This window comes from Dipodomys ordii, unplaced genomic scaffold, assembly GCF_000151885.1.
Source record: "Dipodomys ordii isolate 6190 unplaced genomic scaffold, Dord_2.0 Scaffold84, whole genome shotgun sequence".
In the NCBI taxonomy this organism is placed as follows: Eukaryota; Metazoa; Chordata; class Mammalia; order Rodentia; family Heteromyidae; genus Dipodomys; species Dipodomys ordii.
The window spans coordinates 4991588-5014108 of record NW_012267300.1 but is presented as its reverse complement, the minus strand read 5'-3'; the positions used below and the strand labels follow the sequence as shown (position 1 = coordinate 5014108).

At 50.6% G+C, this 22521-nt stretch overlaps 2 protein-coding genes across 3 annotated transcripts in view; both read right to left on the bottom strand.

The window, feature by feature from the left end:
* Tgm1 (transglutaminase 1) overlaps positions 1-11613 on the bottom strand; it is a 17049-nt gene extending 5436 nt beyond the window's left edge. The window contains exons 1-13 of the mRNA XM_013025386.1: positions 11550-11613; positions 10598-10894; positions 10262-10450; positions 8551-8799; positions 7667-7785; positions 7431-7538; positions 6852-7026; positions 6316-6454; positions 6085-6188; positions 1644-1732; positions 788-941; positions 398-679; positions 89-249 (exon numbers count right to left, since the gene is read on the bottom strand). Coding sequence (XP_012880840.1) covers positions 89-249; positions 398-679; positions 788-941; positions 1644-1732; positions 6085-6188; positions 6316-6454; positions 6852-7026; positions 7431-7538; positions 7667-7785; positions 8551-8799; positions 10262-10450; positions 10598-10889 — 2061 coding nt within the window. The 5' untranslated portion in view covers positions 10890-10894; positions 11550-11613. The remainder of the gene's footprint in view (positions 1-88; positions 250-397; positions 680-787; positions 942-1643; positions 1733-6084; positions 6189-6315; positions 6455-6851; positions 7027-7430; positions 7539-7666; positions 7786-8550; positions 8800-10261; positions 10451-10597; positions 10895-11549) is intronic.
* Positions 11614-14461: 2848 nt separating this feature from the next.
* Positions 14462-21617, bottom strand: Rabggta (Rab geranylgeranyltransferase, alpha subunit). 2 transcript variants are annotated; one of them, XM_013025336.1, is made up of 17 exons: positions 21505-21617; positions 21115-21173; positions 20833-20943; positions 20358-20482; positions 19978-20165; positions 19443-19646; positions 18559-18642; positions 18393-18475; positions 18200-18301; positions 17989-18094; positions 17854-17905; positions 17618-17706; positions 17396-17484; positions 17182-17298; positions 16128-16241; positions 15577-15664; positions 14462-14686 (listed from the first exon to the last, which is right to left on the bottom strand). In XM_013025336.1, the coding sequence occupies exons 2-17, from the start codon at positions 21115-21117 to the stop codon at positions 14538-14540; spliced, it is 1704 nt and encodes a 567-aa protein (XP_012880790.1). In that variant the 5' UTR covers positions 21118-21173; positions 21505-21617; the 3' UTR covers positions 14462-14537. The 2 variants fall into 2 exon arrangements, with proteins under 2 accessions (XP_012880790.1, XP_012880791.1); XM_013025337.1 differs by lacking the exons at positions 20833-20943; positions 21505-21617 and having other exon boundaries at positions 14476-14686; positions 21115-21469.
* Positions 21618-22521: the final 904 nt, after the last annotated feature.

Below are 22521 nucleotides of genomic sequence, written 5' to 3'. Positions count from 1 at the left end.
CCCCCCCCCCCCCGCCCTTTCCTGGCTTTCCTCAGCCCCTTGCCATGGCTCCCTGACAAGCACTTATGCCCCAGAATGTAGTACTCACCGTGAGGGAAAGATCTGGGGTACGCACACGGAAGGTGTGCTGCTTGGCCAGTACTTGCCCACTCTCCTTAACGTGGCCTGAGACATTGAGCAGCATGGCCCCCTGATCCACAAGATGGGGCCGGTATTCCTTGTAGGCCACGGGCATGGTCACACTGTCCGCTGGGGAGAAGAGTCCTGGTGTCACAGAGGCCTGATTTCCCAGATGTGGATCCCCTCAGCTCCACAGACCTAGGAGGTCTAGGGCCTCATTTCTGCAGCCCCATAGTACTAAGCCAGCTTTGGGCAGGGTTGGGGGAGGGACACTTACAAGATCCTGGAGCCAGTGTCACTTCCTTCTTGGTCTCCTTGAAGATGGAGCCAGTGACACCAGTGTAAAAGGTGACAGAGAGGTAGAGGTGCAGCTTCACAGTGCGGCGACTGCTGCCACGATTGGTGAGCACAATGGAGACGGTCAGGTCCTGCCCCATCACGGCGTCCTGTGCCTCCACCTGCATTGACACATCTTCAGCAGTGTCCCGGGTTTCATATACATTGGGTTTGCTGCCATGGGCAGCAGCTGTCTCCACTGCCTTCCGCTCTGCTGCTGAGCCTAGGGGTTGAGGGTCAAAGGTGAGCTTCCAGCCACAGCTGGGGTGGGTGAACAAGTGCTCAGCAGGCACCAGTGGCCTGGAGCTGCGTGGAGTGGTGGGGTCGGTACCTTCTGGATGTTTATAGATGTGCGTGATGTCCTCCCTCATGTTGGAGCTGATGGCCTTTGTAACAATGAGTGTGCCAATTGCTTTTTCTTCCACATACACAATCTTGAAGCTGCCATCATCCTGTCGCTGCCAATATACCTTGTCACTATTCACCTGTTGGAATAAGCAGGATGAGTGCCATCAGATGATGTGAGGATTCAGGCTCCAGGGGTTCACACCTGTAGTCCTAGCTACTCAGGAGGCTGAGATCTGAGGATCATGGTCCAAAGCCAGCTGCAGCAGGAAAGTCTGTGAGATCCTTATTTCAAATTAACCAGAAAACAAAAAAAGCCAGACGTAGAGCTGTGGCTCAAGTGGTAGAGCACTAGCCTTGAGTAAAAAAAAAAAAGCTAAGGGACAGTGCTTGGACCCTGAGTTCAATACCCAGTACCAGCACAGGGGAAAAAATTGTGTGAGGTAAGCCTGAGGAGAGCTAGGACCAGAGGTTGAGAGCTAGTAGGCAAGATACAACGGGAATACTTTGTAGGCCAAGCCATACAAGGCCAGAAAGCAGGGAAGAAGCAGGGAGGCCCTGGCTGTGCATCGCACTAATAACAGTAATCCATCATGCTCATGGCTGGCTTTACAACTTAGGAAGCAGTTTCATACCCATTATCTCTTTTGATCCTAAGTACAGGAAGCAAGGCAGCCATCATTATCCCTTTTTACAGTTGAGGAAACTGAGACGAAATTGAGTGACTTTCCCAAGGTCACTCAGCTAGTCAGTGGTGAAATGAAGACCAGTAGATCCAGCCCTGTACCCAGCGTTCTGGTTACTACACAGTGCAGCAAAAGCACTGGGAGCTCAGCCCTCACCTCGGCAAAAATGAAGGGCGTGTCATACTTCATGTAAACCAAGCCATTCTTGACAGACTGCACGGAGCAGGGCCCACAGCAGAAGATGCCTAGGGAGGGAGCAGGATAGGGATGAGGGATCCAACGAAGCTGAAAGAGGGACCCTCAGATCTTCAGCAGAAGCCACATTGGGGTACCAGCCCCACCTACCAAGGCCTGGTACCCACTGGCTACAGGCAGCTTCTGAACAAGGCCACCAGCCCTCACCCAAACACTGAGGGCCAGCTGATACCCACTGCAATCAAGAGAAGTCAAACAAAAAAGAGCCAGTCAGCTTTCCTCAGGCCAAACTGTCCTGCCCAAAGATGGGGTGGAGGACAAGCCTGGCACATTCTCTGGGATGGCTGAAGCTGGATGTCCCCCTCCTAGGATATGGCACACCCCTCTTCTTCATTATTCTAGAAGCTGGGTGCCAGTGATTCACACCTATAATCCTAACTTCTCAGAAAGCTGAGATCTGAGAATTGAAGCTCAAAGCCAGCACAGGCAGGCAAATCTGAGATACTCATTTCTTATTAACCAGAAAAAAGCCAGAAATAGAGTGCCAGCTTTGAGTGAAAAAGCTAAGCAAGAGTGAGAGGCTATTCTGAGTTCAAACGTCAGTACTGGGGTATCACACACACAAATAAAAAACCATTCTATAGCTTACAGTGGCTCTGCCCGTTGCCTAAGAGAGTGACAACCACCACCATAATTCCAGAAAGATCTAGAATTACACCTCAGCTATGTTGGTCATTCCGTCCTCTTTACTGGGGTTGGGGACTAGGGAGACAGAAAAGACTGTCTAATTATACTTAGGAGGGCTTCCTAGGGAAGGTGGGCTAGCAGGAAGAGGCCGAGTTTGAAGGACAGGGCAAACTGGAAGTGACGTGTCATGGACAGAAAAGTATTTTAACAACACCTAACACCATGGCCTCCTTTTACAAATGAGGAAACAGGCTCCGCCAGTGAAGACATCAGGAAGACAGCTGGAAGGAACTCAGACTTACTGAGTGGTACTATGTTTCAGGCATGTTACTAGCCCCTCTGATGCATGATGTCCCATGTAAGAACACCAAAGCCCAAAGGTACAGGATACTTACTGGCCCAAGGTTATTCATCTGAGCACTGTTCTGGCTACTGAAAGCCGCTGCCTGTAACCTACTCTACTTCTCGGTGCTGGGGTAGAGCTCAGGTCAGTCAGTGCCTGGGCCAGGTAGGTCTAGCATCAGGGGCATCACTGGGTTGCATAACTCAGGGACATTATTTGTTTTTTTTTTGGTCCGGTAGTGGGCCTGAACTCTGGGCCTGGGCACTGTCCCTCAGCTCTTCAGCTCAAGGCTAGCGCTCCACCACCTGAGCCACAGCGCCACTTCCGGCTTTTTTCTTTTTGCTTATGTGGTGCTGGGGAATCGAACCCAGGGCCTCAAGCATGCAAGGCAAACGCTCTACCACTGAGCCACTTTCCCAGCCCTCAGGGACATTATTTGTGATAGACAGGGAAGGGTCTACCACAGTGTGCTGGGTGTGTGTGTGTGTGTGTGTGTGTATACAAATAAGTGACTGCCAGGTTCTGTCATACATTGTAGGACTCAGTTGTAAGAGCTACTTTCTTCTCTAAGGTTGATTTCATCCTAGGCTCTGACTTTTATCCAGTACATGTACTCAGAGTAAATGATGGAACTAACAGGAGAGGAACTTGGGGAAAGTGAGAGTGTATGTCAACAGGGGAGAGAACCAGGGACTAGATTCTTCTGCTGACTTAGTGCTCTGAGCCCCAGACAGCATCAGTCTACCTCCTCCAATGTGTCCCACGGGGTGTGTAGTGGACACCAAATGAGGGGAACCTTCAAAAATACAGATTTCAGGGAGTTGTGGAAGAAAGGTGACTAAGGGGCTGCATGTGAGCTAAGCACATTATATGCCTGAATGAGATAGCACAATGAAACCCCTTACTTCCATTGTAAGGTTTTTACTAGCATACATTAATTGTATACAAGGAGGGCTTCATTGTGACATTACCATTGCTGCAGCAACCTCACTTTCTCTTATCTCTCCCTACTCAATTCTTAAAATAATTGCAACTGGTGTCATTATTCTATTTCACATATGGATAAAAGTGCTTTGATCATGTTCACCTCATTCATCCTCTCCATTCACCTTTACCCCTCCCTCTGATACATATCTTCCGACTAGAGCCTTTTACTCTCCTGTCATTCTTCATATGTATGTATGTATGCATGCATGTGTGTTTTAATTGTACCAAAGGGAAACCTTTTATTTTTACAATTAATATATGCTAATAAAAAAAGAAGAATCAGGGGCTGGGAGGGTGGCTCAGTGGTAGAGTGCTTGCCTGGTATACATGAGGCCCTGGGTTCGATTCCTCAGCACCACATAAGCAGAAAAAGCCAGAAGTGGGTTCTGTGGCTCAAGTGGTAGAGTGCTAGCCTTGAGCTGAAGAGCTGAGGGACAGCACACAGGCCCAGAATTCAGGCCCCATGACTGACAAAAAAAAAAAAAATCAGTTAAAAGAACAACCTTTTGGGCTTGGTGAGCCAGGAAGAGACTTACTTGCTCAGAGCAGAGGTGGGTTGTAGTGATGCGGTAATGCAGTTGCCAGGAATACTCATTTTGGAGGATAAGAAATAGAAAAAGCGGAGCCTTTAGTGTTTATCACAAATCTGCAAAGCTGGGTGCCAGTAGCCCAGGCAGGAAAGTCCAATCTCCGATTAATCACCAAAAAAGCCAGAAGTGGAGCTATGGCTCAAGTGGTAGAGTACCAGCCTTGAGCAAAAAGGCTCAGGGACAGTGCCCAGGCCCTGAATTCAAGCCCCCCAGCACTGTCACCAAAAACAAACAAATAAATAAATGAAAAAGAAAACAGAAACCTCTCTCCAATCCATGTCTCCCTGTTTTATGTTTATAATCGTATAATCCTAGCTCTCAGGAGGCTGAGATCTAGAGAATCTCACTTCAGGCAAAAAACTGCAAGACTCCATTTGCAATTAACCAGCAAAAAAAAGTTAAGCTGAAGGAGTGGCTTGAACGGTAGAGGCCTGTGTGAAAGTCTCTGATTTCAAACCTAGTACCAGCAAAACAAACAAAAACCTATCTCCTAAGAGAAAACAGGGAACTCATACATTTTTTTTCTTGGGGTCCGGTCGTGGGGCCTGAACTCTGGGCCTGGGCGCTGTCCCTCAGCTCTTCAGCTCAAGGCTAGTGCTCTACCACTTGAGCCACAGTGCCACTTCCAGCTTTTTTCTTTTTGCTTATGTGCTGAGGAATGAACCCAGGACCTCATGTATGCAAAGCAAGTGCTCTACCACTGAGCCACCTTCCCAGCCCATACTCATACATTTTACGTTCAATTCTATACTGTTTTTTCATTCTATTAGTGTATTATAATTATGAATTTTTTTCTTGCAGTGCTGGGGATTGAACGCATTGTCTCAAGGGTTTTTTGGTTGAGTTACATCCCTAATCCTAATTATGACTTTATATATATATTTTTTTCTTTTTTTTTTGTCCTGGCACCAATGGCTCTTGTCTGTAATCCTAGCTACTCAGAAAGTAGAGCTCTGAGGCTCGAGATTCAAAGCTAGCCTGGGCAGGAAAGTCTGTGAGATGCTTATCTCCAATTAATCACAGAAAAAGAAGTGGTTCTGTGGCTCAAATGGTAGAGCCAGGCCCAGAGTTCAAGCCCCAGAACTGGCACAAAAAAAATATATATCTATACATATGTATTTGTATGTACACACACATGTATGCACAGGATATATATATATATATATATATATATATATATATATATATATAAAAGTAGGAATAATGGATTTTTCAGGGAAGGGAAGCTTCTCATTGATTGACTACTTTTTTCTCCCCAACCAGTACTATGGCTTGAACCCAGTACTTAGGCACTGCTTTTTCCATTCAAGACTGGTATTCTCCAACTTGAGCCATACCTCCACTTCCAGCTTTTTTTGTGCCAACTCTGGGGCTTCAACTCAGGGCCCGGGCTCTGTCCCTGAGTTTTTTTTTCTACCACTTGAGCCACAGGTACACTTTGGGCTTTTGCATAGTTAATTGGAGATAAGAGTTTCATGAACTTTCCTGCCCAGGCTGGCTTTAAATCTCAATCCCAGACCTCAGCCTCCTGAGTAGCTAGGATTACAAGTGTGAGCTATAAGCACTAGCCTCACTGTCTACTCTTGAATCCTGACATTTGAACCATTGGAATATATAGTAACCATTATAAATAAAATTAAGGTAAATAGTTATATAAAGAGGTGAATTAACCTAAGAGCCCCATAGTGGTTTAGTTAATAAACCCATCAAAGAGTTAGCTCTCAGGCTCTCAGGGGCTGACATACTAGGAAGGGGTCCTGGGTAGGGTCCATGAGCCGAGTAAAGCCTGCCTTACCACTGCTAGTCTCCTGAGGCGTGGCATCCACAACCTGCCACCCATCAAAGCCTGAGGGCAGATCTGGCCTCTTCATCCAACAGTCATTCCACACGTGGAAGTTCCTGGGTGGGCATGGAGGGATGGCTGGGACTGAGACGCCTGTGTGGGGCCTCCCCTGTCTCCAACCCTGCCCTCCCTTTGGTGTCCAAGCATCAGGCAGGGGCAGTCCAACCCAAGCCCCAACCTTACCAAACAGAATCATGGTTCAGATGCTCAAGTGGCTTCATGTTCTCATCAAAGTAGATGTCCATCGTGAGGGATGTGTCTGTGTCGTGGGCGGAGTTGAAGTTGGTGACAGTACGGGTGGCTAGACCCAAGCATCGCAACACTGTGTGTGGAGGAGCCAGAGTTGAGGTTCAGGACACACAGGTGGAAGGCAGATGAGGTATCAGGTGAGGGGCAGCAGGTAGGAAAAAGCAACTGAAGTTGCCAAGCTGGGCAGGGACCACCAAAGGGCCTAGGACATCTTTGAGCCACAGACCACTTGGAGTTAGGGAAAGCCAGGCCACCTGCCTGCTTCAGGTCCTGCCTGTGCTTTTTCCTCCTCTCCCTTAGGCCTCTGTTGTTAACACGAATTAATGGTAATTAAGGCCAGTCTATCATCCACCCTTGTTGGCACCCCAAACTGTAGCCACAGCTGGGCTGGGCTGAGTAAAGACAGAGACTGGCTTTCCTCCCTCCTCCCTGTAAGATGCACACCATTCCTGTCCAGGTCCCTCCACTACCTGTGGTGGTCACACCAGCAAACACCCAGCACTGGCCATAGGGGACGGAATAGCCGGTGCGTAGGTAGCTAAGCAGAATCTCCACGCTGCCCACCCATGCTGAGGGGTTGGTGCCTTGAGAGTAATCGCCAGACCAATTCCCAATCAAGACTCCATTGTCGTCCAGGGAGTTCACCTGCCCAAGACAAGATGGGGTGGGGCTGAGCTGAGGGGAAAGCGGAAAACCCCCGACCTTTTAACACCATTCATCTTCAATGCCTAAGGATCCAGACCTCAGACTGGAGCCACACCCACTGTTACCCCAGTCACTAGCACCTGCCTCCCCTCCCGCCCTGGGTTTAACACTGGAATGTGAATCCTGGGTGTGCCAAGTTTGGGGCTTGGTCCTCATTCCACAGGTACTGGACAGGAGCCAGGAAGGGCGGGTGTATAGGTAAGCAGGGGAAAGAATAGGAGGAGTGGGACTCTTTACCTCAATAACCCTTTGCAGGTACAGAGCTGGGATATTGAAGGAATCTGAAAGGGCAGGACTTGGGGCAGAGCACAGGGGAGGTAGGAGGAAGGCACAGAAGTACTCACCATGGCAGAGATGACCCGGGACACACTGACGGGGTCCCCACGGCCTCCGTATGGCATTCCCCGCCGGTCCAGGATGTACAGGCAGGCATCTAGTACCCCATGGTCAAACTGGAAGAAAGGGGGGCAGAGGTGACCACAGCCCACTCCGGCAGAGCTCAGATCTTGTCTAGCATCTTGATCATTACCCCCTACTATCCCCCCCGAGCTATCTCCTGAGTGACCCCATCTAGCCTTACCTGACCATAGTTCCAGGTGCGCTCACCAATCTGTGCTTCTGTTCCATAGTAAATTCTTCCAGATTCATTTAGCACATACTCCTGCCGCCAGTCTTCATGGTCCACGTACACAATATCATCTATGTTCCCAAAAAAGACATTACTGCTTCCCTGAGTTAAGGCTTATATAAAATGTATGTCCACAGAAGAAAATGAGGGGACTGCTCTCAAGGACTGGGGGGAGCACGACAGAGGTTATTAGAAAACGCAGTCATGCTCGGCATCATCTGTTTGGGAAACTGAGTCACGAGGGTATTAGAATAAAGAAAGAGCAGAAAATGAACTCAAAAGACCAGATCAACTTTAATGGAGAGTTGAAGAGGGATGCCATGGTGACCTGAGGAGACTCAGGAGATATGTGGCATGGCATGCTGGAGGGTGGGGGCGGGAAAAGGTGGGGGGACTTAAGTAGGGTCCTGGGTGAAGAGGGTAGAAGGTACAAAAAGTTTCGGGACAGGCTTTGCAAGTTTACGCAGGCCTGGTTCTGGAGCCTGTTGTGCAAACCCACTGAGCAGGTCCCAGTTCAGCCAGGGAGGGCCTTTTTAGGGGAATTTAGAGGCCTGTTACCTGGGGGGGGGGCTAGAAGGGGTGGGAGAGTGTACTTTCACATTTTGGGGATTGCAGATTCCCATCAGTAGTGGTGGGAGATGGTTGACCAGAGCCAGGGCCCTTTGTCAAGAGAGGTGACTTGGGTTACCTTCCAACCCCAGGCCTAAGTCCCTCCCCTGGAAAATGGGAGAGCAGTTTCTCCTTTGACCACACACTTAACCATATCCTAGGGAAAGAAGCCCTGACTTGCCCTTGCCCTCTTGCCCTCTTTCTGCTCCTGACCCCAGATGACTTACCTGGACACCAGGGGTTGAAAAGGATGTAGATCTCATTTTGGGGGTCAAAGGGTAACTGGAACTCCCCTGCCTCTGAACGTGTGCGAACAGTGAACTGAAACTTGCCGATGATGGCACTTGGGGAAGTGTGGACCCTCAGTTCCAGGCTGTGCCCACTGGCCTTGATCACCTGGGCCTTCCAGCCACCGCTGCCCCCCTTGCCCACAGGGATGATCACATGGGTGCCCTTGCCCACTTCAGGGTTGTTTCCTAGAGTAGAGAAACAAGCAATTAGATGGTGAAAACCTCAGACGGGAGAAGGGATGGAGCCCTAGACTTATAGCCCCACCCGTCCCCGCATTGGGTCATCACCTTAGTCTGTGACATTCTCCCTTAGAGAAGCTCTGTGTCCGCCCCATGCTTGCCCGCATGTCAGGGCAGAGCCCTAGTCCAACATCCCAAACCTGTTCCCCTGACAATGAACTCACAGATAGGGAGGGGAGACCCAGTTCATTGCTATCTTGTGTTGCCTGACCATCCAGAGAGCCACCCTTTCTGTCTGCTAAGAAAGGGCCAACTAGATACCAAAGGCCTGCTCTGCTCTGTTGGGCCCACAGCTTCCAGAGCCCAGGGCATCTCTGCTGGAGGTAGTGATGGGTACCTGGGAAATTAGAGGCTAGGGTGGGCAAAGATGGGCTCTAATCAAAGGGTACAAGGAGTCGCTTGCCCCGGGCCACTATATAATCACCAGCCTGGGCAGTCAACGGTCATCAAGCAATGCAATGAAGGAGGTACCTGCCTTGGGCCATGGGACAGAGATTCAGAGGGAAAAAGTCAGAGTTAGAGATCAAGAGATTGAGAGACACACAGAGAGGATCAATGAATCAGCCACACTCTGGAGAAAGTACAGCTCCAGAAAGAAGAATATAGGGATACTGAAGGTGACAAAGCCAGCCCTGAAGAGGAAGTACTGAGACTGATTACTCTGGAAGCTTGAAGGTGGCAAGCTTAAGAAAACTCAACATGGGAGAGTCTCCCAGAGATGTACTCGTAGGACATTTGTCTTGGGCTGGGAGGGTGACTCTGAGGGAGAGCACTTGCAAAAGCTTTAAAAAAAAATGTAGCCAAGCCAGGTGCCAGTGCCTCATGCCTGTAATCCTAGCTACTCAGGAGGCTGAGATCTGAGGATCATGGTTCAAAGCCAGCCCTGGCAAGAAAGTCTGTGACACTCTTATCTTGAATTAACCACCAGAAAACTGGAAGTGCCACTGTGGCTCAAAGTGGTAGAGCACAAGCCTTGAGCTGAAGAGCTGAGGGACAGCGCCCAGGCCCAGAGTTCAAGCCCCATGACCACCACCAACAAAATGTAGCCAGGCACTGGTATCTCACACTTGTACTCATAGCTACTCAGAGGACTGAGATCTAAGGATTTTAATTTGAAGCCAGCCCAGGCAGGAAAGTCCATGAGACTCATTTTCCATTAACCAACAAAAAGATGGAAGTGGAGGTATGTCTCAAGTGGTAGAGGCCTAGCCTTCAGTGAAAAAGCTAAGGGACAGGGCCTAGGTCCTGAGTTCAAGCCCTACTACCCATATACACACATACACATGCACACACACACACACACACACACACACACACACAGTGGAGGACATTCATCTGGCAGAAGAGAGTTTCAGGGAGAAGCCTAAAGATCCCTCTGACACTAATGCCAATCTCCAGCCCCACTCACCGATGAGCAGCTCCAGGGCAATGCGATCAGAGGACTCATACTCCCGGTTCAGGAAGAGGATCGCATGGAAGGGCTGCCCACGGCGCACTATCAGCTCATCATACTCAAACTCATCTGTGTGATGCTCTCGTCGGTTCTGGTCTGAGCGAGAACTCAGCAAGTCCACACCAGTCACCACTAGCATGCCCTCTGCAAGGTTACATCTCTGTGTCAGTAAAGTCCCCACAAGGAGTCCCCTCCCTCATTAGCTTCTTGGTCCCTTAGAAATGCCTGGACAAGCCTCAGGTTCCCATTAAGGCCTCTCAGCTCTCAGTGAAGATGGACAGTTGCCCTCACCTCGAATGGTGCCATCACCAGCTGCATTTACACCTGTGCCCCGGGAAGGAGGTCTTCGGTCTCTAGAGCCAGAGGCTCGATTTCTGGAGGGTTCAGGGCCCCAGTCATCATCATCATCTCTGTTTCGGCATGAACAGCAACCACAGCACCTTGCCCAGAAGGACCTCCTTTCTCTCCCTCTTCCTCTTCGATTGCGTCTGTCTGACTCTGGCTCTGGCTGTGGCTCTGGTGTGGTAGAGGGTTGCCAAGGGTTCCCACCCCAGCGGCCCACATCTGAGCGAGGACCCTCCATCGCACCTAGGAGGAATAATCAGAGGTACCTCTAATGACCCACTCAGATCTCCTGTACCCAAGACGCCCAGCCAATCCATCCAGAACCTTCCTTCCAGAGAGATCATCCCAGGCAGATGACCTAGATTCCCCTAGACCCATCAGAGACCCTCCCCCCACAAGCTTCATTCAGATTTACCCAAAGAAAGTGTCCCCCAGTGCAGAGAAAAGCCTTCCCTCAACTACTGAGACACCCACCAAATCACATCCAAGAATCAGATCTAGTGGAGAAATCCACTGCAAGCAGGTCCCTTCTGAGAAAATGAACTGTATTGTCCCTTTGGCATACACCCTCCACCTGCCAGTGCCTCAGTCCAGGACACTGGCCACCTCTAGAACCTGTTTCTTAGCAGCGATCTTTCCATTCAAGGCTCCTCCACCAAGAGGGAGGTGTTGGAGATGGGGTCCGAGGAATTTATCATGTTGAGGCAAATCCCGAGTGTGGCTGCCAGGAGGGCTGGGTCACTCAGCAAATGCCAGGAGAGACATCTAGGCACAGCAGACAGGTTCCCACTGACCAGTACTCTTCCTTTCTGGGCTTGACCTCAGGCTGCCTGGTCCTCAAGATTTTGCCAACTGCCTAGATGAGGCTCAGCACCACACTGACTGTGTCAGCCCTCACCTGGCAGCAGTGGTGATGGCAGCGCTGAGTCCCGGGGCTCAGGAGGCACAGGTCAGGACGGATGGGACAGGACAGACAGGCTGGACGCCACCGCACGACTGGAAGGTATGGGGCGGGCCTGGTAAGTGGTTTATGAGGGGAGGGAGGGCGGGGCGAGCTACTGGAAAGAAGGGGAAGCTGTTGCTCCATCCTCCCCCTGTGGAGGAAGAGGCCAGCCTCTGGGGGATGTCTCCAGAGATAGGGGTGAGAAATGGACTGGTCCCACCCCCTTTTCCCTTTCTAGGAAAGGAAATGATGCTCACAAGGGGGCGGGGTCCAGAGCTGTCATAGTTGAAGCTGGGGTGAAAAAAATTGGAAAACTCTAGAGGACCCCCAGTGTGATGGACAACACACCAGGCTGATTGTTCCTGTGTGTGAAGAGCAAAAGGGGCAGAGAGCTCCTCCCGTGCAGTTACATGGCAGGCATTTTGTTTTAAGCAGAGTAAGCTCATTTTTGCTATAATAGGCCTCTGCTGCCCAGGCCAGGCTTGCTCTGTGAAACTGGCCCAACTCTGAGAAACTGGCCCATGTGTCTGAGCCTGGAATTCATCCTGCCCAGGGAGGTCCCAGCATCCTGGGCTGCAGAGTGATGACATCAGTAGCTAGGCTCTCAGACAGGCTCTACCAGCCAGCCCATGACCTGCCGGCTCTACCAGATCTTCTGACAACCCCCCCCCCCAACACACACACACCTGACTGTTTCCTCCAACTGTTCCACAGCCCCCGGTATGAGTGGGCTGCCCCTCAGGTCCCTGTGTCTTCCAAGCTTGGGATTAAGAGTAGCAGCAATCTTGTCTTCTCACAGCCTGAGGACTTAGGGGAGGCGTAGGTCTTGGGTGGAATACCAGGCTATAGCAAATCTCCTTCTGTCACCGAAGAGGAATGTTGGCCAGTTAAGAGTTGAGAATGCTCAACTCCTCTTTTCCAACCTGGACTTCTTCCTGAAAGTCTATCCAGCCCAACCAGCTTCAGGCAGCTACTTAATGTGTTTTCTAACTCCATCCTTGGGAGAAACATTGGATGTCCCCAAGACACTCTCAAGACAGAGAGGAGCCAGGCATCTTCAGGCAGGCTCTCTCTGCTCTGGGGCCCCAGCCAGGGGCTCTCTCCAACTCACTGGGGCTCAGCTCTGCCTATGGGACACCAAACAGAAGATAACGAAAACAGGACTGGTGCGCACACACACACACACACACACACACACACACACAAATAGACTTGGGAAGCAGACTTGAGAGGTTGTTTGGAGATGTATCAGGTAGGGAGGTACCTCAGGGAGTGGGGAGAAGGAGGGTTTAGGAAGTGGCAGGGAGTCCTCCACACCCACGCTGAGTTTTTCTTGTCCAGCTGCTAGTCCCAGAAACTGGCAGAGGGTCAGTACACACACCAGTGAAAACGAAATCTTAGGCAGGTATGACTCAGGTCAGCCAAAGGACTTCATCGTAGGCCTACATGTTTGTGCATCACTTGGGATACGGGAAGGGGCAGGGCCTCAAGTGGTGGATGGGTAAGCACATGAGCCCAGGCAGAGCCCAGAGAACCAGGAAAATGTCTTTGTTATAGTCTCCCTCTTGTTTCAATCTTTTTTTTTTTTTTACCCACCCAGCAAGGTTTGACTCAGCACCCTGAGCCCTGAGCCGTTCCCCATTTCTTCCTCCTGGAGGCCTGGTGCCTCAGGGCTTTCAAAGTAAAGACAAGGTATGGGGGCAGGGGGCATGATGGGAGCAGGCATGTAGCTCAATCCCTCAATCCCTCCGATACTAGGTACAACTATTGTGAAGCAAGAAAATGAGACTAGAATATCGAACCAAGTTGTAGAGGACTTTGGCTTTGCCATCTAAGAGCAGTTAAGTCTCAGGGTTCTCTGATTTCTGTAGAAATAGGCCCAATCAGCTCATTCCTGAGACTGTATGAGGATCAAATGGGTTCCAAGAGTTTTTCAACTTTAGAATGTTAGCTGGGAGCTGGTGGCTCACAACTGTAATCCTAGCTACTCAGGAGACTGAGATGTAAGAATCAAGGCTTCAAGCCAGCTTGTTCAGGAAAGTCCACAGGACACTTATCTCCAATTACCAAAAAACCAGAGGTGGAGCTGTGGCTCAAGTGGTAGAATGCCAGCCTTTAGTAAAAAAGCCCATGCCCTTGGGTCAAGTCTCAGTACTGGCACACAAAATAAACCAATAAATAATACAAATAGAATGCTGTTCACAAGGACTAACATTATTGTAGAAGGGAGGGGCAAGGGTGCCCTGATCCTTTTTTTTTTTTTTTTGGTCAGTTGTGGGGCTTGAACTCTGGGCCTGGTCTTGATGTCCTTGAGCTTTTCAGCTCATGGCTATTGCTCTACCACTTGAGTCACAGCACCACTTCCAGTTTTCTGATGTTTAATTGGAGATAAGAGTCTTATGGACTTTCCTGCCCAGGCTGGCTTTGAACCTGGATCCTCAGATCTCAGCCTCCTGAGTAGTTAGGATTACAAGCATGAGACACTGTGTCCGGCTCCACTCTTTCTTACTTGTGATAAAAGCCAGGGCAGAGAAGGCATCTTTAAAGGTAAGGAATGATGGGGAAAAACTTATATTCTCTTCTAGCTGGAGAGACAACTCCTTTTTAGCTCAGCTTAAACCAGGACTTGATCTCAATCCTTAACCCAATCTGGAACCTGAACCCAGCCCCAAATCAGAAGGCACACTCAAAAATGAGCCAGAGCACTGAATTGTATCCCTAACACTGAGGCTTTGGCTCTCCATCATAGGGAATATTGGGGTGAAATGCATTAAATGGAAGCAGAAACACCCAAGTCTCTTTCCTTTCTTTTTCCCAAAATATCTGCTAGTAGTAATGGGGAATATAGTTGAATATAGGACAACAGCTTGGCAGCCTGAGGGAGTGTCTCCATTTTTTATTCAGTCCCAATAAGTTAAAGGGCAAGAGTGGAGTCAGGACTTCTTAGGTGAGGATGCTGCTAACAGAAGGCAGCAGTTCAGCCATATGCTCCAAGATGTCACCTTCTTGGCACAGTGGGTTTCCCTGTAGATTGAGGAGACCCAGCTTGGGACAAGAAGCAAGAGGCTGGAGTGCTTCAGGCTGCTGGAGGCCTTGGGAAAGAAGAGTCAAGGAAAGTTTAGTAGGTTCTCTTGATCCATCTGCTCCAGGCAACTTGAATGCCTGGAACCACTGCCTGGAAGCCTGCTTGATGGACACGTCCTGTGCTTCCTAAAGAAAGTAACACCTGCCTACAGTGGCAGAAGCATATGAAGCAAACTGGTATGGTACCAGAAAGAGTGGTGAAGACTGTGGCAAAGTGGCATTCACTATGTAGCAAAGGTTGAGGGCTGCTGAGGGAAAACAGAAGTCCAAGGTTGTTCTAAGTTGGGCACCAGTGGCTCACACCTGTAATCCTAGCTACTTAGGAGGCTGAGATCTGTGGATCATGGTTTGAAGGCAGCCCAGGCAGAAAGAGTCCATGACATTCATGTTTATCTCCAAATAACTGGCAAAATTCTGGATGTGGAGGTGTGTCTCAAGAACACCAGCTTTGAATGAAAAAGCTAAAGGACAGTACTCAGGCTCTAAGTTCAAGCCCCAGTACTGGCATAAACACACACACACGCACACACGCACACACACACACACACACACAAATGTTGCTCTAATTTCTAATTCAGGAACCAGAGTTCAAGATTTTTTTTCTTCAAATATGAAACTTACTGATTCTCATAATACTGGATAGTTCCCAGGAATATCAGTGGGTTGTCCATTTGGTGACCTCTGGGTTGAGGAAGTCACATTGTGCACACTCCTCAGTTCAAGTTAATGACAGTGCTAGAGAGTCACAGGCTATCATCGCCCTTCAGTTCTCTCTGCCAGAGCCCCTGTCTCCAACCAACCCTGACTTGGGTGGCGCCCTGTCTGTGTTTGCAGGCTGTCCTTCTGGGCATGTACCTCACCCCAACATGGTTTGTAAGACAGATAGAAGAAAGGATACGGTTGTTGCACAGTAACAGCTCCTGTAGCCTGGGCAGGTTAGCAACGCCATCCAGAGATTCTATGGCATTATCACTGGCCTGCAGCACCTAGGGATCAAAGCAGCCAAGGCCAAACAGGCAGCTGTCAGCCTGGGGTTGACACAGCAACAGAGGAGCCCAGCGTGGTCAGCTTACACTGCATGAAAGGGTTCCTGAGTCCAGACTGAGTGATGGGGGGGAAAGCTAAGAGGTTACTTTTGGAAATTAGAAGTCTTTTTTTTTTTTTTTTTTTTGCTGTGGAGTCTGAACTCTGGGCCTGGGTGCTGTCTCTCAGCTCTTCAGCTCAAGGCTAGCACTCTACCACTTGAGCCATAGCTCTACTTCCAGCTTTTTCTGCGTATGGGTGCTGAGGAATTGAACCCAGGGCCTCATGTATGCAAAGCAAGCACTCTACCACTGAGCCACCTTCCCAGCCCCTAGAAGTCTTGACCATCTCTGTAAGGTCGGCAGACTTCTGAGGTGGAGGAAAGAAAATGTACTGCCCATGACAATGAGGGAGGAATATTTTTACCTCAAGGCATCGCAGAGCAGCCAGGGCAGGAGGCAGGGTACGGAGACGATTGTGTGATAGGTCAAGATGGGTGACTAAGAGAAGCTGTTCCAGATGGCAGAGCACTGTCAGATCCTACAGGTAGAACAGGGATGAAATACCCAGCAAGATCTGACACAGGGTCCTTAGCCACTTGACCTCTGTGTTCTACATCCCCTGGGGAGATGCCAGCTGAGAAGAGGCTGGCAGTAGGTGAAAAGTTTATCTTACAGACTACAGCAGCACATGTTACATTTAGACAGGGGGAGAAGGGGAATGGGGAGGGGGCGAATATAGCTCCTGGAAGTAGTTGGGAAGAGGCAGCCTGGAATGTGGAAAGGATGGGAGACCATGTTGGGTACTAGGGTGAACCAAGTCACTGGCAAGAGCGGGCTTGATAAGCCAGGAAGAATCCTGCTTGGAGCAGAGGTGGGTTACAGTGATATGGTAAAGTGGTTGTCAGGAATACTCATTTTGGAGGATGAGAAACAGAAAATGCAGAACCTGGAAAGTGTATCACAAATCTCCAGTGGCTCACACCTGTAACCCTATCTACTAAAGAGTCAGCCTGGATAGGAAAGCTCATGGGACTCTTATCTCCAATTAACCAGTCAAAAGCCAGAAGTGAAGCTGTGGGCCAAGTGGTAGAGTGCTGCCAGCCTCGGGTGAAAAAGCTCAGGGACAGTGGCCAGGCCCTGAGTTCAAGCTCCAGTACTGGTGTGTGCACATACACACACACAGAGTGCAATCTCTAGGAACCACTTGGGCTTCATGTTTTGGGGTCTGCTCTAGAGTGAGAGGCATACATGGCAGGGGTGGTGAGGGACAAACAGAAGGCAGAACAAACGTGATCAGTCCACCCTGGTAGAAGGGACTACACAAACCCTGCTGACTCAAGACATGAAGTTAGGGGACTTGGAAGGACAGTGGACCAGTAACAGAAAACAGGCCTGGAAGAGGAATAGGAGGGAAGGATGATAGACTTAATCAGGATCAGCCTTGGGGAAGGTACACACACACACACAGCAATCCATACCTTGTGAGCCAGGTGTAGCACGCGTACCTCAGCATACTCCATTTTGAGCACACTGTTCTCCAGCAAGAATTTGCTGCGCAGGTCATCTAGGTAGGCTGCCCGCATTGGATCCACAGCCTGTTGGGGATGGGATACACAGGTGTGTATGTCAGCTGCCATCCTCCTGCCCACATCCAGGGCATCCCCCCAGCCTGTTCCCCCAGACTCAGCTTGCCTTGAGGGTCTGGAAGTACTGCAGTGTCTCCTTCTCATAAACAAGGGGGTCCAGTGCCCGCATCAGCAAGATGATGGTGAGCAGACACCCTGAAGGGAGGAAGCAAAGGACTTGCCTGGCTCCTACCTCTGTTCCCATCCTCAGATCCTTCCTTCTCTTACCAAAGGTTGACTCTGAAAGGGGCTCCTTAGACAGGATCTATTCCTTGGAAATGGGCCTTACATTTGTTCTCAGGCTCCAGCTCCTGTAGCTCCTTACAAGATTCAAGCTCAGACTGAAGCACTGTGGACTTCTCCACTGACAGCTCACATCTGAGAGAGGGCAGAGTAGGGAAGAGATGATGCCGACAGCCTTCAGCATTCAATGTGAAGCCATCTTCCCCCGGCCCAAGCCTTTTGCCATTGCCATCTGACGCTCAGTCTAGCGCCCCTCCTCATCTGCATGCTTTCCTTCATCACCTGAACAGCTGCTCATCAGTGGCTGAGTCCCGGCACCAGCACTCCTGGCGGCCTGAAGGAAATGGCAAGGGATATCCATGAGGGGAGGAGAGGGGTCAGGGTATTCTGCAAGGGTAGAGCCACAGGGCATATTACCTTTGAAAAGTACACACTCCTTCTGGGAATCGCCTGCTGTCCAAATGACATGAAACGTATGCTGCGGCAACTGGTCATTGAGGGAAGTGGTAGGCAGGTCACAGAGCTGGGAGCGCTGGGTCAAGGAAATGTTCTGGCTTCGTCATTTTTCTGAATGTCCCACCCTTTTCTGTCCCAAGCCCTCAGTTCTGTCCCACCAACTCTAGGATACCCAGACAGGGCTGTGCCGATTCCTGCCATCTGGTGTCCTCCACTCCACAGTAAGAGGTGACTTATCAACCATAAGTAGCAAGGTCTCCGCTCTGGAGCCCACCTAGCATAGGAAACAATGAAAGACCCATAAGCTCCAACAGCACCAGACCCACCATCCCACCTTGTTCTCTAGTGAAAGCCAGTAGACTCACTAGGACAGGCCGAGAGAAGCAGACAGTCAGACAGGCCTCATCCCGGCTCACGTGGACGCAGCGCAGAGCATCCTGAGGGTCAGCTGAGGAGAGACATGGACTCAGGTCTCCTTCAATCTTCCATTTTTTCCAAACCCAAACACACAGCTTCTTCCTCCCTGCTCACCTCGACCCAGGAGCCAACGGTGATAGAACCACGCACTCTGATCATTGGGGTCAGTGAAGAAGGCATTCTGCACCAACTCCAGCTCTGTAGAGGACCAGGAAGGCAAGGAACTGGTTGGCATGCTGGAGGGCTTTCGGCCACTCCAACAAACCACTTTCTGCTTGGAATACCTCAAGCTTATGTTCTGGCCTCACATAGGGGAAGCATGTATTTTAGCCCCACCCTATCCTACACTTGAGTTCCTTGCACCAAGGGACTGAGTCTATGTATCCCAAAGCCAGGCAGGAAGTAGATGCTCAAAAAAAAAAAATGAGGGTTGGGAATGTGGCTTAGTGGTAGAGTGCTTGCCTAGGATGCATGAAACCCTGGGTTTGATTCCTCAAAAAAACAAAAAACAAAAAAAAAACAGAAGCCAGGCGCTGTGACTCATGCCTGTGATCCTAGCTACTCAGGAGGCTGAGATCTGAGGATCTCGATTCAAAGCCAGCCCAGGCAGGAAAGTCCGTGAAACTCTTATCTCCAATAAACCACCAGAAAACCAGAAGTGGTGCTGTAGCTCAAGTGGTAGAACACTAGCCTTGAGCTGAAGATAAGGGACAGCGCCCAGGCTCAGAGTTCAAGCCCCACGACCAACCAAAAAACAACAACAGAAAAAGCCAGAAGTAGTGCTATGGCACAAGTGGTAGAGTGTCAGCCTGGAGCAAAAGAAGCTCAGAGACAGGGCCCAGGCCCTGAGTTCAAGCCCCAGGACTGGCAAAAGAAAAAAACAAAACAAAACAAAAAAACCCCAACCAAATGACTGGATCAGGAACAGGGTCAGGTAGACATTAGAATTGTAAAGGTGGTGCTGAAGAATCTCCACCTCGTCCCTTGGCCCTGCTTACCTTTGAGCAGCACATCTTCAGGGAGGCGCCCTTGGGGGCCAGAGTCTGGCTGGGGGTGCAGCTGGGGCAAGAGGCAGGAGCGATAATGCCAGGAGGAATAGTTGGAGAAGTTTCGAGTAATGAGACTGTCAGTGAAGGCGAGCTCTTCTGCAGGGGCCACAGCTGCCTGTGCAGCCACAAACCGCCGATAGTCCCAGCAGTGAACTGGGGGAGGGGGACATAGGAGATAGCATGGTATCCTAAATGTATCTTCAATGGTATCCTCAAGTTCCCTCAGAGACCCCTAGAAATACATCAGCATCCAGAATATACATGACAGAGGTCATCTCTTAATTTTTGTAGTATTATAGTTTGAACTCAGCACCTTGAGCTTGCTAGGCAGGAGCCTTCTATCAACTTGAGCTCTGTCCCCAGCCTGTTGGTCATCCCTTTCAGCACCAGCATCTCAATCCTGGATTTCCCTCCCAGCTCTAGGCTTTCTGAGGCCCTAGTCTCACGATATACAACGCAAGAGGACAGGATCTTTGACACGTACAGTTCCGCTCATCCACCTCAAGGAAGCAAGCACATAGCTCCAGTTCCCGGGCCCAGTTGGGCTCAGGCAGGCGGCTTAGCAGCCAACAGCGGTGGTGCCAGGTACCATAGGATTTAGGGTTCACACGCAAGCAGCTCTCTAGGAAGCTGAGTTCGGTCTTCACCAGAGCAGCCAACTCCTCCGGGGACCTATACCCAGAGGAAAAGGTGGATCAGGGCCTTCTAACATCCAACCTCAGCTCACCCTTCACTTTCTGCACCCAGCACCCTATGACCTTATCCCTAGATCCCTGACTACTCCAGTCTTCCTCCACCCATGGACCCAGGCAGGGCAAGGGAAGAATCAAGGCAGATTTCCTGGAACCCTGAACTCCTACACACTTCTGGGTCTCCAGCCGTTGAAACACCTCTCGACGACAGTTCCAGAGAGTGGCAAAATCAGGGTTGGCTCCCAGAATCTGGCTTGTCAGTTCCAGCACTGACTCATCTAGTTCACCAGCCTGGCGCTGAGAAGAGAGGTGGCAGGGTTAGACGTAGCATTCTCACAGGCCTAAATAACTCAGAACCACTCAATAGTCTGTGCAGGCCAAAACATAACAAACACTATGCAAAGTGCTTTACACACGAGTATTCTCTCATTTATACTCTTACATAGTATGTACAACTACTAGCCCCATTTCACAGACACGCAAACTGGGGCTCAAATTCAACAACATGCACAAAGTTACTCAGCTAGTAAATGACAGAACGCGAATTTGGATCTAGCCAGTTTGACTCTAGGGCCCAGCTCCTGGGCTCGGTGCTATTCGAAGGGGGCCAGGTGGAGGAGGTAAGGGGCTACTTCTGAGGGCCCCACCTTCTGGAAGACAGCTTGGGTGGCTGACTGGTAGAGCTTCAGCTTCTGCTCCCTCTCTAGCCTTTTGGCCTCTGCCTGCTCTTGTGATGTCTTCACCTTCAGGCGCCCGTGCTACAAGGATGGGCAGGTTGAAAGAACGCAGGTTGCCTTGCAAAAGGGCAGACCCACAGAATCCCCCGCTGGAGCGTTCCAGGTTCCTCAGGAGGAGTGGAGGCACCGCCGGGCGGGGCGAGGGTGTGGGCACGCAGAAGTGAAGGGAGGGGCTGCACCCAGGGTTCTCACCATGGTGTCGGGTCAGCGTTCGGGGTTAGAGGAGGGGTCCCGTGGTAGCCCGTGGGAGTCTGGGGAGAGAAGCTGTCAATCACGGGGCCCCGGCCCGCTGGCCCCTCCCCCAGGGGTTCCCCGGAAGTAGCGCGCGCGTTCCCGGCGGAGACCCTTAGGGCGTAAAGGGGTCCTAGGACTGGCATTGTGCCTCCAGGAGGAGGCGCTCCTTAGGACTGGGACCTCCACCGGTGCAAGCCTTCCTCTAGCCCGATGCACCTGGGCTGCAGCCCGAGCCCAGGTGCCCGGGTGAGAGGGACGACTCCACGCCCAGGAGCCTGCCTGCCATTACCCGCCCGCTCGCCCGTCGGACGGCTCCCAGGCACCCCCGCCCCCACCGGGAGGACCCACCTGCACTGGGAGGAGGCGCGGGGGACGCGGAGCCGCGGCGCACACCAGCGAGTCGGCCGCAGGCCAGAGAGGCGCCACGCCCTGGCTCGCTCAGGTGCAGCGCCCTCTGCAGGTCCGGAGAGGGCCCCCCCCCAAGGCGGAGTAAGCTGGGCCTGGAGGAGCTTCTGGTTAGAAAAGGCCAAGGTTCACGCTTGGAAAGAGCAACTCACACTGCAGTCTTAGTTTCTCCAGCAGCCGTGTTAGATCCAGACGGCCAGATATCCCTATCTTGAGGCCCCAGAGCAGTGCCTTGATTCATTAACACTCCAGCCTCGCCCTCTTTCCCAGACCAAAATGCCCACCGGTGGCCTTATTTCCCATCTTTTGTCCCACCATTACTTACTTTCAAACCACCTCCACTAGACAATTCTAGCATTCTTTCAGACCCTCTATAAATATAGCGATTGTAAGCAAAGAGTGAGTCTCTAGCCTTGGCTGAAGGTTTCCCCTAGTAGATTTCCCCCTAGTAAGCCTATGCTGCTGTTGAGTTGCTTCTTTGTCTACCCTTTCCTTCATCTTCTTTTGTTTTTCTCTTTTTGAACCTAACAAACTGAAAACCCACATCCTCAGTACTTTGACCTCATTCTGGTCACACTTGCCCTGCAGCAGTCATATCTGATGCCCATTTCCCATCTTTATCTTCCCTGATCTTTAGATCTTTGATGTCACATAACCAACCTTTTTCTACTTCACACCACTGGTCTGGCTGCTCCTGCACCATTACCCCTCTTTTTAAATCTATTCCCCTTTCTGAAATGTTGGTGATCTCTAGGTCCTCTGGCTCACTCCTCTCACTAAACACTCTATACAGGAACTTTATACACCATCTGGAATGTACATGGAAGTCATGTTCACCTTGAGTCAAAGTTGGAGGCGTTGGAGAGCTCTGTCTTTGGTCTAACATGTCCTCTGACCCTACACTTTCTCTTGATGATTTCATCTACACTCATAGTTTTAATTACTACTTGTATGTGAATG